The sequence below is a fragment of the Dreissena polymorpha genome, chromosome 12, assembly GCF_020536995.1.
Source record: "Dreissena polymorpha isolate Duluth1 chromosome 12, UMN_Dpol_1.0, whole genome shotgun sequence".
Classification (NCBI taxonomy): Eukaryota; Metazoa; Mollusca; class Bivalvia; order Myida; family Dreissenidae; genus Dreissena; species Dreissena polymorpha.
This window is the reverse complement of record NC_068366.1, coordinates 4,648,911-4,662,775: the sequence shown is the minus strand read 5'-3', so window position 1 is coordinate 4,662,775 and position 13,865 is coordinate 4,648,911. Positions and strand designations below refer to the sequence as shown.

The window sequence follows — 13,865 nt, the reverse complement described above, 5'->3', positions numbered from 1 at the left end:
GACGATCAACGCACGGTTATCGCCCGTTGTGTGAGCATAGTCTATTGTCTTCCATTTAATATTTGCTAACATACAATACAGTTCAACTGATTTAAACAGTTTGAGTGTAAACAACCTGGAAGGGGCAGCTGGAGGGAGCCAAAATGAGGGACCTTTCCCTGTATTATACATTTACATGTTTACTGTTTATTGATCGCTAGTTGCGCCCAGAAAATTTCGATTCCGCTTAGAACATGTATTGCCTTTAATACATGCAGATTGTTGACACCTCTAGAACTATTATTGCAGATTTTAATAACATTCCTTTTTAGCTTTAACCATTCACATTATTTCATTGGTACACATAATAATGATGAACTTGTTTTCTTCTAAGTAACTTAGTAAACAACAAATAAACATATACATGTATTCATATATTTTATTATTTTATTAATACAACGGTAGACAAAACAACACATGTTTTTATGTTATGTATATAAACATAAGTAACCGATTTTACAAAACAAAATAAGCTTTTTTAAATATAAATATAACGTAATAAATCAATCCTTATCATAATTGCAGAACATTTTGACAGCTCTAATCAATTATCATGGACAGTAAGCGATAACAAGATAAAATGCATCGAAAATTCTATTACTTTTACAACATTTCCAGGGGAGTGGAATAAACGGCATTTATCACACTGCTTTAGAAAATATAAACAGCGTAAATGAGTTGCCCCATAGCAATCTACACATTTTGACACATTACATGGAATTCACATTCTCGAATATATCGACAAACTTATCAAGTATCATCATAGCTATCTCTACATTTGACACATTACATGAAATGCCTGCTTCTTCAATGAGGAATGAATGTCAGGGGCAACAGGTTGTTGCCGATAATATCAATATTTAGGAAGTTTTACGAGTAGAAACTAAAAGGAGTCAGGATTGACGAGTTAAACATGAAGAGAACTCAAGCAGGTTATCGCAGGCCGCTCCTCGAAATGTTGCTCAATTCCTTCACACCGAGCAAAGATCTATAAATATTCATGGTTACTTATATATCTTTGCACAGAGCGGACACTAAACATACATAACACATTCTATAGTATAACACCATGACATTAGCGGCGATTAACTGGATGTTGTCCCATGAAGGTGAACATTTCTGCAAACCTATTTCCAAATCGATCTGGAAAATACTTGCATTAAATAACCAGCATCGCATGCCTTCTACAAATCCAATCTATAGTATATGTACCCCTCCTATACTGTCCATCTTCGCTGGCCAACACAGAAATGTTGAATATTGATTCGATACTGTCCATCTTTGCTGGCCAACACAGAAATGTTGAATATTGATTCGATACTGTCCATCTTCGCTGGCCAACACAGAAATGTTGAATATTGATTCGATACTGTCCATCTTCGCTGGCCAACACAGAAATGTTGAATATTGATTCGATACTGTCCATCTTCGCTGGCCAACACAGAAATGTTGAATATTGATTCGATACTGTCCATCTTCGCTGGCCAACACAGAAATGTTGAATATTGATGTAAGTTCCTAAATACTAACCTACACCCTAACAATAAATAACATACTCATAGCGTCTTTTTATAAACAATGATTAGAATCAGTTTTCTTAAACATTCTTGCAAAACCGTTTATTATTATCTTAAAATCTATCACAGGGCAGTATTTTTAATCGGCCCTTTTGTTGTTCTACATCTTTACAGAGACTTAGATAACATCTACGTCTCTGATCTTTAATACAGAGATATTCTACAGCAGCTATTGATATAAATCTTGATTACTTTCGCCAATCCAAAAGATAACCTTTATTTGGATAAAGAAAACCAAATTCAAATACCTTGGTTAAATCTTAACGTAATCGAAAACGTAACCAAAACAGGCACTTGTTCGTATTTCTATTGTAATTTACAATCGCTAAACAAAAAAGATCCTAAAATTGCTGTGTAACAGTTATCCAGATTCTTACCATTGGCTGCTTGACCATTTAAATATCATTAACAAGGTACATAACCATAACAACAATGAAAAGGAAACCATACAGTACGATAAGATTATCTAAATGTGGCAAACAAACACACATTATACCAATTAGCAAAATACGTATAAATAATATATTTATGTAAAAACAAAACATTCACTAAATAACAACACTTCAACAACCAAACCAATAAATCAAATTTCAATAAATGCTCTGCGCCGTGTGAAAACCAGGCTTAATGAATGTGCGTGAAGTGTCATTCTAGATTAGCATGTGCAGTCCACAAGGGGTGTATTTGGACGTGAAGTGTCATCCTAGATTAGCATGTGCAGTCCACAAGGGGTGTATTTGGACGTAAAGTGTCATCCTAGATTAGCATGTGCAGTCCACAAGGGGTGTATTTGGACGTAAAGTGTCATCCTAGATTAGCCTGTGCAGTCCACAAGGGGTGTATTTGGACGTGAAGTGTCATCCTAGATTAGCATGTGCAGTCCACAAGGGGTGTATTTGGACGTAAAGTGTCATCCTAGATTAGCATGTGCAGTCCACAAGGGGTGTATTTGGACGTAAAGTGTCATCCTAGATTAGCATGTGCAGTCCACAAGGGGTGTATTTGGACGTAAAGTGTCATCCTAGATTAGCATGTGCAGTCCACAAGGGGTGTATTTGGACGTAAAGTGTCATCCTAGATTAGCATGTGCAGTCCACAAGGGGTGTATTTGGACGTGAAGTGTCAATCTAGATTAGCATGTGCAGTCCACAAGGGGTGTATTTGGACGTAAAGTGTCATCCTAGATTAGCATGTGCAGTCCACAAGGGGTGTATTTGGACGTAAAGTGTCATCCTAGATTAGCATGTGCAGTCCACAAGGGGTGTATTTGGACGTAAAGTGTCATCCTAGATTAGCATGTGCAGTCCACAAGGGGTGTATTTGGACGTAAAGTGTCATCCTAGATTAGCATGTGCAGTCCACAAGGGGTGTATTTGGACGTAAAGTGTCATCCTAGATTAGCATGTGCAGTCCACAAGGGGTGTATTTGGACGTAAAGTGTCATCCTAGATTAGCATGTGCAGTCCACAAGGGGTGTATTTGGACGTAAAGTGTCATCCTAGATTAGCATGTGCAGTCCACAAGGGGTGTATTTGGACGTAAAGTGTCATCCTAGATTAGCATGTGCAGTCCACAAGGGGTGTATTTGGACGTGAAGTGTCATCCTAGATTAGCATGTGCAGTCCACAAGGGGTGTATTTGGACGATGCATAAAGCCCAGTTTACTCAGAGCAAAGATCAAATGTACATTTAACAAAAAACTTTCACATGATTTTTTATTTGACAGTCTATGGACAAACTAGACAATTTTACAAAGAAGGTTACATAGATTTAACAGGGTTTAACATTTGATTGTAGAATAAATAGCATACTTACATACATTTAATAAGTAAGTGAATCTGCCGATCCCTTATGTTCTAAATACTCTCATCAGTAACCAGTTTCAATATATGGACCATGCTCTGTGAAAAATGGGTTTAATGCATGTGTGAAGTCTGCACAGGCTAATCAGGGACGACACTTTCCGCCTTAACTAGATTTTTCTTTAAACAGAAAATATCATAAAAGCGGAAAGTGTCGTCCCTGATAAGCCTGTGCCGACTGCACAGGCTAACTAGGACGACACTTTGTGCACATGCATTAAAATAGAGCATGGTCCAACTCTGCATCCCAGAAAAGCAACCTTTTAAAAAATACCCACTTATCTGCTGGTACAAATTCAGCTGACCAATATATAATTCTTTCAAAATCACACATCATATCAACCATTATTATTTTAATAAAGCTATAATTGGTTGATATAATTTACCAGCGTTGTTTGTACAGCGGGATTAGTGGGTTTTTCTTAACTCGAGCAAATTACGGGATCCAACTATTACAATATGACACAATCACACAAGTGCATGAAACAATATTAAAAAACAACACACAAAAATAATGTCATGGATAAAGTATTGTTCTGAAGAGTGTTTCAATAAATCCTTGTAAGTTAGTTATGTCTTGAAAACCAGTGGCAATGAATTTTGTAAAAGCAACTGTCTTACGAGTCATAACTTACAATAGCATATGAGCTTCGTTTTGGAAAAACTGTGCTTTCTGCACAAGCTAATAAGGGACGACACTTTCCACCTAAACTTCACTTTCATTTAGAAGATACTTCCTTCATACACACAAATCAATAAAAGCCGAAAGTGTCATCCCTGATTAGCCTGTTTGGACTGCACAGGTTTATCTGGGACGACACTTTAGGCACATACATTTTCTCAGAACGCGGCTCATACAGAAAGGGTCCCATATTATGGGTGATAACCGGACATGTTAAGGTCCACACAAATCTCTCTCCTGAGGAATATCACATTTCATGCAACACACTTGGTCCTTGGGCACCACATGTCATCCTTGCTTGGTCCTTGGGCACCACATGTCATTCTTGAGACAGTCCCCAGTCCCATTACACTGATGTCTATGTTGCCTTCCCCATGCCTCATACATGGGCCCCGCCAGAGGGATGCAACACTGACCCTTCCAGCACTGTGTCTAGACTGGCCAGCAGGTGACTGACCTCTGACCTCTGGGCCGGGGTCAACAACTGGGCCATCTGCATCACTGAGTCCATGGCAACGTCCGGGTTACTTTCCAGCAACCTGTAACATTTGAATTCCTTGTTCTTTAACAAAAAAAAATTTGTAAAAATGTTTCATTCAATATTTTATCAGAAATCTGTTGTACACTAAAAATCATGCCTAAAATTTTGAATTATATCCAACCCTTTAATCAGATCCCATCTCTTGAGTTTTTCATTAACTGTTAATTTGAAGTGCTAATCTGCAAGATCTATTTTCAAAAATTATGTTTCTATCAAAAGATTTTCGTGCAATTTGATTTGATACGTTTATTTATTAATTTAAGGATAAATTCCTATCAATTTTTTATTTTGTTTTGTTTTCCCAAACATATTTAACTGTATCAAAATTCATTTCAAATAAATAATTCAAATTTAAATAAAATACAAAGCACAGTTAAAATAAACATATTGTACTTATAGACATTTATATCGTCCCATTGCATTGTAATTTCACTAACAAATGTCTGAAATTGTGATTTTTTATATCTATTATACTTACTTGGATTACTTATGTTTAATTATATCTTTATTTCAGAGTATTATTCTTAGGTCTTGCATTGGTTGTCTATATATTCATGTTTAATATTCTGCACATGTTCAAATACAGCCTCCAGTCATCACAGCTGAGTCTCCCAATGTGTGACCCACCTGGTGACCTGTCTGATCACATGGTCTCTCTGCAGACATCTGATGTTCTCCTGCAGCAGACTTGCACTGGGGCCCTGGGCCAGGTGACTGGACAGCCAGGACACCACGGCCTGGTCCTCCTCCCATTGGTAGGCCTAGAAGTGAGACATGGACGGATTGAGTATGTTTTTTTTTTGTTTTTTTTTCTGCTTAAGAAGCATGGCTAACATGGACAGGAGACAGGAACTGGGTCAGTGTGTTGCTTCACATGGACATAAGACAGTTACAGAGTAAGAATGATTGTTAACATAAATAATAACACAAGAAAATGGTAAGAATGGTGATTACCATGGAAACAATACAGCTATAGGGAAATAATGGTGATTATCATAAAAAAAAAGCAACAGGGACAGGGATCAGTACTTTGGTAAGTGTAGAAATGAGACAGGGATTGATTCAGAATGATGGATACCATGGAAATGAGACAGGGATTGAGTCAGAATTAAGGTTACCATGGAAATGAGACCAAAAGAAGGTAAGAATGGTGATTATTATGGAAATGAGACAGACTTAGAATGCTGGTTAGCACAGATTGAGAAAGGTTCACAGGAAGAATGGTTGTTACCATGGAATTAAGAAAGGCATAGGATAAGAATGGTGGTTACTTTGACAATGAGACATGGAGCTGGGAAACCATGGAAATGAGACAGAGGTAGGGTAAAAAGTTCAAATAGTTTTGTGTATGTTTATTTTTTATAAATTATATTGCATAATTACATACTTCTAAGGACTTTGTGCTTTTATTCTAATTATATTCTGAAATAAAAATATAGCATTAAAAATAAATAAATTTATAAACAAAACTTATGCAATAACAGCCTGCTTTCATTCTTATTATATTATCCCTGTCTACAAACATTAACTGTCCCCTTGCCTGCCCATCCTCCTGTCTACATACAATGACAGTGCCCTTATCCTACACAAACCAGCAACTGAGCATAGAGTTGATCTCCCCCTTCTACATACATTGACCCCCCACCTGTCTACGTCCATTGATCCCCCACCTGTCTACGTCCATTGAGCCCCCACCTGTCTACGTCCATTGACCCCCCACCTGTCTACGTCCATTGACCCCCCACCTGTCTACGTCCATTGACCCCCCACCTGTCTACGTCCATTGACCCCCCACCTGTCTACGTCCATTGACCCCCCACCTGTCTACGTCCATTGACCCCCCATATCTACGTACATTGACAGTGCCCTTGTCCTCCACAAACCAGCGACTCAGCATGGAGTTGATCTCCCCGTCTGTCTTCTCCTCCGTGTACTGGCGCAACTTCCTCTTTACACTCGACTCCAGCAGGCGACGACGGAGACGCCAGTAGAAGAACTTGCGACTCCTCCTCCAATCTAGAACACTCTGCAGATGGAATGATAACATTTTGTGACAAACATAATTACATAAAATACTGTGGCAAACCAAAGAAAATGTAAATACATTGCATCTAACATTTAACATATTGTAATGAATGCGATGTACAATGTACACGTGCTATATATGTTCTGCTGCTCAAGTTAGTTAACAAAACACTCTGGAAATGAAAGTGTTGTAAAATGCAAACGAATATATTTATTCCATTTATATTTTTATTTAACCAAACACTGTGGTTATGAAAGTGATGTAAAATTCAAACCAATATATATTCCATCTATACAATTATTTAACTAAAGAATGTGGTAATGATAGTGATGTAAAATGTAAACCTATATATTTCCCATCTGCACAATTATTTAACCAAACACTTTGGTAATGAAAGTCATGTAAAATGCAAACCAATATAATTTCCATTAATTAATTAATTTAACCAAATACTATAGCAAACAAAAAATGCAAACCAATATATATTGCATGTATTTTGGATTTTCAAATTCCTCAGTAAATTGTGTCATTCAAAGTTCTGCACATGTTTAATATAAACAATGTTTTTACAATTCACAAGATGTAAACTACAACTTAGTATATGCTGCTTATATATAAATATTATTGAAAACAGAAAATTGAGAATTTTATACAGAGACTTCGATTTGAAATGTTAAACTATGTATTATTTATATTGGGCCTCATGAGGTTTGTGAAATACCCAACTAACCCTTAAAATATTCCTGCAGTGATTTTTAGGGCCAATTTTGCACCCATATTGGTCCCATTCCCCTGCATAAAAGGCAAATATGTTTTCCTTTTACTTGCCTTAAAATTCTCCTAAGTTTTACAAATATTATTGTAAATATTTTAATTCCAGATATTTCATAAGAAAACTTCTGATCATAATCTCATTAGCGATTGTATTCAAGCATTTGATTAATGGTTTTTAATTAAGTACAATTAAAACGGTTAATCATGCATATCTGAACAAGAGCTGTCACCATGGGATGACATTTGCCCCCTATAAACGCTTTGATAGAAGTTATGAGTGTTTTTCGAAACCTAAATGCAGATTTCAAACCTAAATGCGGACCCTAATTTCAAGGTCAAGGTCACAGGGGTGAAAATTTGTGTGCGTATGGAAAGGCCTTGTCCATATACACATGCATACCAAATATGAAGGTTATATCTCAAGTGACATAGAAGTTAAGAGCATTTTTCGAAACCTAAACGCAAAGTTTGACGGACAGACAGACGGACAGACGGACGGACAGTGTGATCACTATATGCCCTTCTTTTATGCCCCTTGTCATAAAATTTCTCATAAACAGTGCCCCAACCCTAAAGGTGAAAACAAAACACTCCTGAATAAGGAACAAAAAGTTGCAGGAAGAATGAGATGCATATGTAGATACCCCTTCAGTTGTCATGATGCAGTAACTATTGGATTTCTCTGACACTTTATACAATATCTGTTGAAAATATCAATTTCCAAAATCTGTGTTAAGAACGCAAGGTATGAGTACGTACCGAGATGACGGACATTTCCTCCATGCGCCCTGGCGTATCGTGCAGATCAGCAAAGTATATGGCCACCTGGTGATACATGGGCATCAGGGATTCTTCACGTGCCTGTAATGGGGTAGAGAGAATAGGAAACTTTAACCCTTTTACTGGTACACCCAGGTACACATTGGCATAACACTAAGAAACTGATGAGGAGCAAACAGCTTAAAACCTGAACACACTGCGAGTCACTCGCAGGCTGGACTGATTTAACCCTTGATGTAAATGACAACTGCTTTATTCTTTTCATGGAAGTTAAAAAGTACATTTTTGAATGCAAAAGGAAAGAAGTAATTCCAAATTTTCAGGGATTTAAGGCTAGCCTAAAATTATCTTTAAATATATATGAAAACACAACAAATGAATCAAATAAAGGAATTTTTTGGATAGTTATAAGATTATTATGTAATTCATAAATGCATGAATAACAAAAATAACAAAAATAACTGTTATTAACTCGCATTATATATGAAACTTGCAAAATGTGTTTTCTTAATCAAGTGCCACTATCTTTGTTTGCATATCGATCATAAAGTTTATATTGATTATGTTGTAAACTGCACTCTAATTAAGTGTAAAATCAAACTTTTGTTAAAAAGGTCCATTTTTAATGACACTAGCAAATGTACTAGGTTTTATCTTTTTGAACACTGTAACCATAGTAGTTGTAAATCTGACTCTTTTCTTGTGTTACTATTTTGTTTACATATTGATCATAAAGTTTATATCGATTGTGTTGTAAACTGAACTATAAGTGTAAAATCAAACTTTGTTAAAAAGGTCCATTTTTAATGACACTAGCAAATGAACTAGTTTTTATCTCTTTGAACACTGTAGCCATAGTTGTTGTAAATCTGATCCTTTTCTTGTTTAAGAGTTAACACTTAATATTATTGTGATATACATAAATAATTATTTAAGTTAAGTAAAAAAGGTAAAAAGGTTGAAGGAAGTATGATCCTAATTCAGCTTGAGTAATGATTGTATTAATATAGCGAAAACACATTACATATGGTAATTTAAGTATATGAACGAACATGCCTTTGTAAATTGTGTGTATATGTATATATTATGAATGAATAAAAGCATTTAAACAGGAAAAAAAAAAAAAAAAAAAAAAGATTTAACCCTTGACCACTTGGATACGTTATTAACCCTTTACCACTGAGATATGTATTTTGACGCATGTGTAGTCACTTAGAAAGTAAAATTTAATTAAAGACCTTTCTTACTAGATTCAAGTTTTAAAGGCTTCATTTCCAACCCATAGATACTGATGAGTAGCAAACAGCATGAAACCTGACCAGACTGCAAGTTACTCGCAGGCTGTTCTGGTTTTATGCTTATTGCACTTACCGGTAGCCATTTTCACTTTAGTTGAGTGGGAGAGGGTTTTGCTTGTGGCATAATTTCCTTACAGCTCAGATAATAATAAATAGTCCATTCATATGCATCAACAAGTTCAATGATTACTTAACATAACAGTGATTTTTAACCTTCTTTATAAAGTACTGGTAAAAGGTACTTTTGCTATTGAGGAAAAACTACAAATTTCCCAATTGCGGTCTGAACAATTCCAACAATGAAGGAAATTTCGTATTTTTTTTCCAAGAGTGTATTATCTGCTTTTGAACTAATGAAATGATGCTTAGAGCTGAACATTTCAAGCCAAAATGCATGTAAACCAATATTTGAATTGGATTGTGCAATTTATACCAATGTACGACCCATAATTCCCAATCTGAAGATTTCATTGCGCTAATTGTCCTAGTTTAAGTTTTTTTGCGCACATTTTTCCCAATTGCTACAGTACCAGAACTTTTCCCAAATTGGGAAAACAAAATCGCTGTAACGCAAAATAATTTGACCAGTAAAGGTGCAGTATTTACAGATGACAGTTACACAATATGCAAACAAGAGCACCGCCTTGCGATGCAGACCGCATATCTATTTTCTTTTTAAAAGTGTAGGGACCTATCTCAATTTCAATCACAAAGGAGGGAGGGGTGGAGTGGAGAGGGGTGTATAGTGTGGGGGTGTGGTCATTTATTACATTATCTTCCAAAAATGCAAAAAAAATGCAAAAAGGAGGGATTTTTAGGTGAGATGGTTGGACGTTTTTTCAAAAATAAAATAATTAAAAAATAAATATTTGTGTTTTTTAACCATGTTTGAAAAAAACAAGAGATGTGTTTGTTAGAAACACAATGCCCCCTATTGCGCCGCTTTGAATTTAAAAAAAAAATATTTCACCTTTGACCTTGAAGGATGACCATGACCTTGAACTTCCACCACTCAAAATGTGCAGCTTTATGAGAACGCCGCTTTGAAATAATATTATTTTTGACCTTGAAGGGCACATAATTCTGTCAAAATGCAAGCCAGAGTTATCTAACTTTGCCCGCCCAGTCCCTCATGATAGTTAGTAAGTGTACTAGTTTGAATGCAATAGCATTGATACTTTATGAGAAAAGTGGACCTAAACGCAAAACTTAACTGGACGCCGACGCCAAGGTGATGACAATAGCTCATAATTAAAAAAAATAAAATAGATGAGCTAATAAAATCAAATCATAGGGTATGCATTTTATAACCAACATTAGAGTTTTACAAAATAAATAATTTCTAATATTCTATAACAATACTGTATAATTACTAACTAATCACCTTTGGACTGAAACCTCATCTAAATGCAGTTGTTGTGGCTAAAAGCTTACCTTGAGCTCAGTTTCCAGCGCTGATTTCTCATCCAGAGTCAGCTGGGAGTTTGCTAGTTCCTCAGACAGCTGCCTGCAGGTCGGGTCCACACGCCACATGGTCTTCTGAAGGTCTGGCTTACGGAACTTGATCTCTACTGTACCTTCCGGCTCCAACACTCCTCCCCTGAAATAGGAAACATGTGGTCAAGTATGGCTGCCGCACCAACATGCACATTTGAGCCTTGATCTTGGGGAAAATGGGCTTAATGAAGTCCGGGCAGGGTCATCAGGGATTACACATTCCACTTTTATGGTATTTGTCTTTTTAATTAAGTCTCTTCTAAGCAAATAGACAATTTAAGGTGAAAGTGGGATGCACAGGCTAATCTGGGATGACACTTCATGCATAGTTTCTCCACAGCGAGGTTTCTTTTATTAATACTATTCATTTATAACAGCTATGTCCTACACTTTCTAACATCTTTGCAATCATTCATCTGCTCCATTCAAAGGGAAACAACCCAAGAACACTAGGCAGGGAAGTGTCTAGCACATTTAACGTTCATGGTGATAACATTTGGAAATTCATTCGCTTCACAAATTTGTAACATTTATCTCACTGACCGACCAATAAACTTATGGGCAGAGTGACTTGAATATATATACTTTTAAACTTTGTTAGCGGGGATTTGATAAGTGTTATTTTAATTATGAAGTTAATCTACTCACAACCTTATTTCATTCACATAGAATCAAACTGTTATTGAACGTCCAGGAACAAACAACAAATGGAACACTTCAAACAAGGAGATAATCCTACCTCTGCTCAATAGCCTATTTCTAAACAGGTCTTGCTAGTATTCACCATGTTATACACATTTGCTGTTTAAAGGCAGGACCAAAGTTAAAAAGGGAAACAAATCAAAACCCATATGAGCAAACCATGATGCAACAGCGTCTTAGCTTATTTAATTGAGTGACAATTAGTGATGAAACAATTTATATAGCCATTCTTACCTATCTCCAATTAAAGTAGGGAAGTTCTCAGTTTCTGACCCTAAGAACATGCACTTTATAGCTGTAACCTGCTTAGATCACCTGAGAACATGCACTTTATAGCTGTAACCTGCTTAGATCACCTGAGAACATGCACTTTATAGCTGTAACCTGCTTAGATCACCTGAGAACATGCACTTTATAGCTGTAACCTGCTTAGATCACCTGAGAACATGCACTTTATAGCTGTAACCTGCTTAGATCACCTGAGAACATGTTCTTTATAGCTGTGACCTGCTTAGATCACCTGAGAACATGCACTTTATAACTGTAACCTGCTTAGATCACCTGAGAACATGCACTTTATAGCTGTGACCTGCTTAGATCACCTGAGCTTTCCCATTAAAATTTTGAGTACATTAACTGGCAGCAGTGAAATGACATGAAACTATGTTTAAAAAGAAAATACACCCAATAAAATTTTGGCCAATGTATTGTACATAGAATAGCACATCAATTTTAGTTGGACTTTATTTATCCACCTTCAAAAAGCAAGAATAACAATAACAACAACAAATCATTAATAAATAAAAAGGTAACAGTAAGCGATGACATAATTATGAACAATTCCAAGCCCATATCTATAATGTGTTACCTGCTGAGCTGATCTGCAAACATCTCCATGTGGTTTGGGTTGATGGTTGGATCCACAACCACCCAGGCCCCGCCCCTCAGTTCTCCGTACGGCGGGATGTAGATCATCACCGGCTGCTCGTACTCGCGCAGGGCGTCAACGATGTAGGCCCCAAACTTGAGCACCTGGTCATACATGTCTGTAAACAAAACAAACAGAAGAACAATGATTTGAGTTGCGCTCTGTGAAAAGGGGGTTAAATGCATGTGTGAAAAGTGTTTTCCCAGGCTAATCAGGAACTACGCTTTTTGCTATAAATTAGATTTTTGCAATGAAGAGAATTTTTTCATTTTTTTTTTTATAGAAAAGTGGAAAGTGTCGTCCCTGATTAACGTGTGCAGACTGCCAGATTAATCTCAGAGGACTCTTAACGCACATCCATTAAACCCCTTTTTAACAGAGCACGGCCCAACACATTTCGCGGTTACCTGTTAACTAATGATAAATGTTTTTTAGCTGTTCAAATTGTCATAAATGGTTTGCAACAAAACAAACAGTGCATTTTATTAATGGCAATGAGATACTCTCTAACCAATCAAAAATTTAATGTTTATTCTTGACCTAAACATACCTGGCAATATAACAATATGCTCATTATACATAGGAAAATAATGTTACCTGTAACAAATAGTGAATTAAATTTATGGTGTTCATTGGAATAATGGAATCAGTAACCAAAGGGGGTTTGAATCTTAGTTGTACACATGCTTATTACAAAATGTACATTATTTCCAAGAGCACATGAATATAATCTTGAGAAATGATTGCAAACATGTTAAAACATATTCCAGCAAAGCAATCAACTGTAAGATTTCATAAATAGTGTTTAAAGACCAGTCAGTATTATAGAAAGTAAGACATTCATAATAAAGTCAACATAGCAAAAATTAAGTACATATATTACCGGTAAGGCATACATTTTAATAAAAATATGCCAAATGATTTTTTTGTTTTTTTCAATGCAACTACATGTATTACGCTAGTGAATATTTTATTTATACAGAGATACATATATTGGGTTTGTAAACCACTTTGCTGAATGCTAATTAACATATTATAAATCAAGGCAAAAACAAGAAAAAAATCAGAACAGGACTGTAGGCCACGTAAGAAGCATTAACTCGTATACAACTAGCGTGCTTTGTTACATTCAAGCATCACATTGCAACAGTTCCAGTCT

At 36.1% G+C, this 13,865-nt stretch overlaps 1 protein-coding gene across 2 annotated transcripts in view; it reads right to left on the bottom strand.

Moving 5' to 3' along the window:
- Positions 1–402: 402 nt before the first annotated feature.
- The window catches only part of LOC127853839 (acetyl-CoA carboxylase-like), a 113,062-nt gene continuing 99,599 nt past the window's right edge, over positions 403–13,865 (bottom strand). For both annotated transcript variants that reach the window (XM_052388629.1, XM_052388630.1), the window contains 6 exons: positions 12,647–12,824; positions 11,014–11,179; positions 8,261–8,362; positions 6,557–6,727; positions 5,329–5,462; positions 403–4,699 (listed from right to left, as the gene is read on the bottom strand). In XM_052388629.1, the coding sequence (XP_052244589.1) occupies positions 4,540–4,699; positions 5,329–5,462; positions 6,557–6,727; positions 8,261–8,362; positions 11,014–11,179; positions 12,647–12,824 (911 nt within the window). In that variant the 3' untranslated portion in view covers positions 403–4,539. The remainder of the gene's footprint in view (positions 4,700–5,328; positions 5,463–6,556; positions 6,728–8,260; positions 8,363–11,013; positions 11,180–12,646; positions 12,825–13,865) is intronic.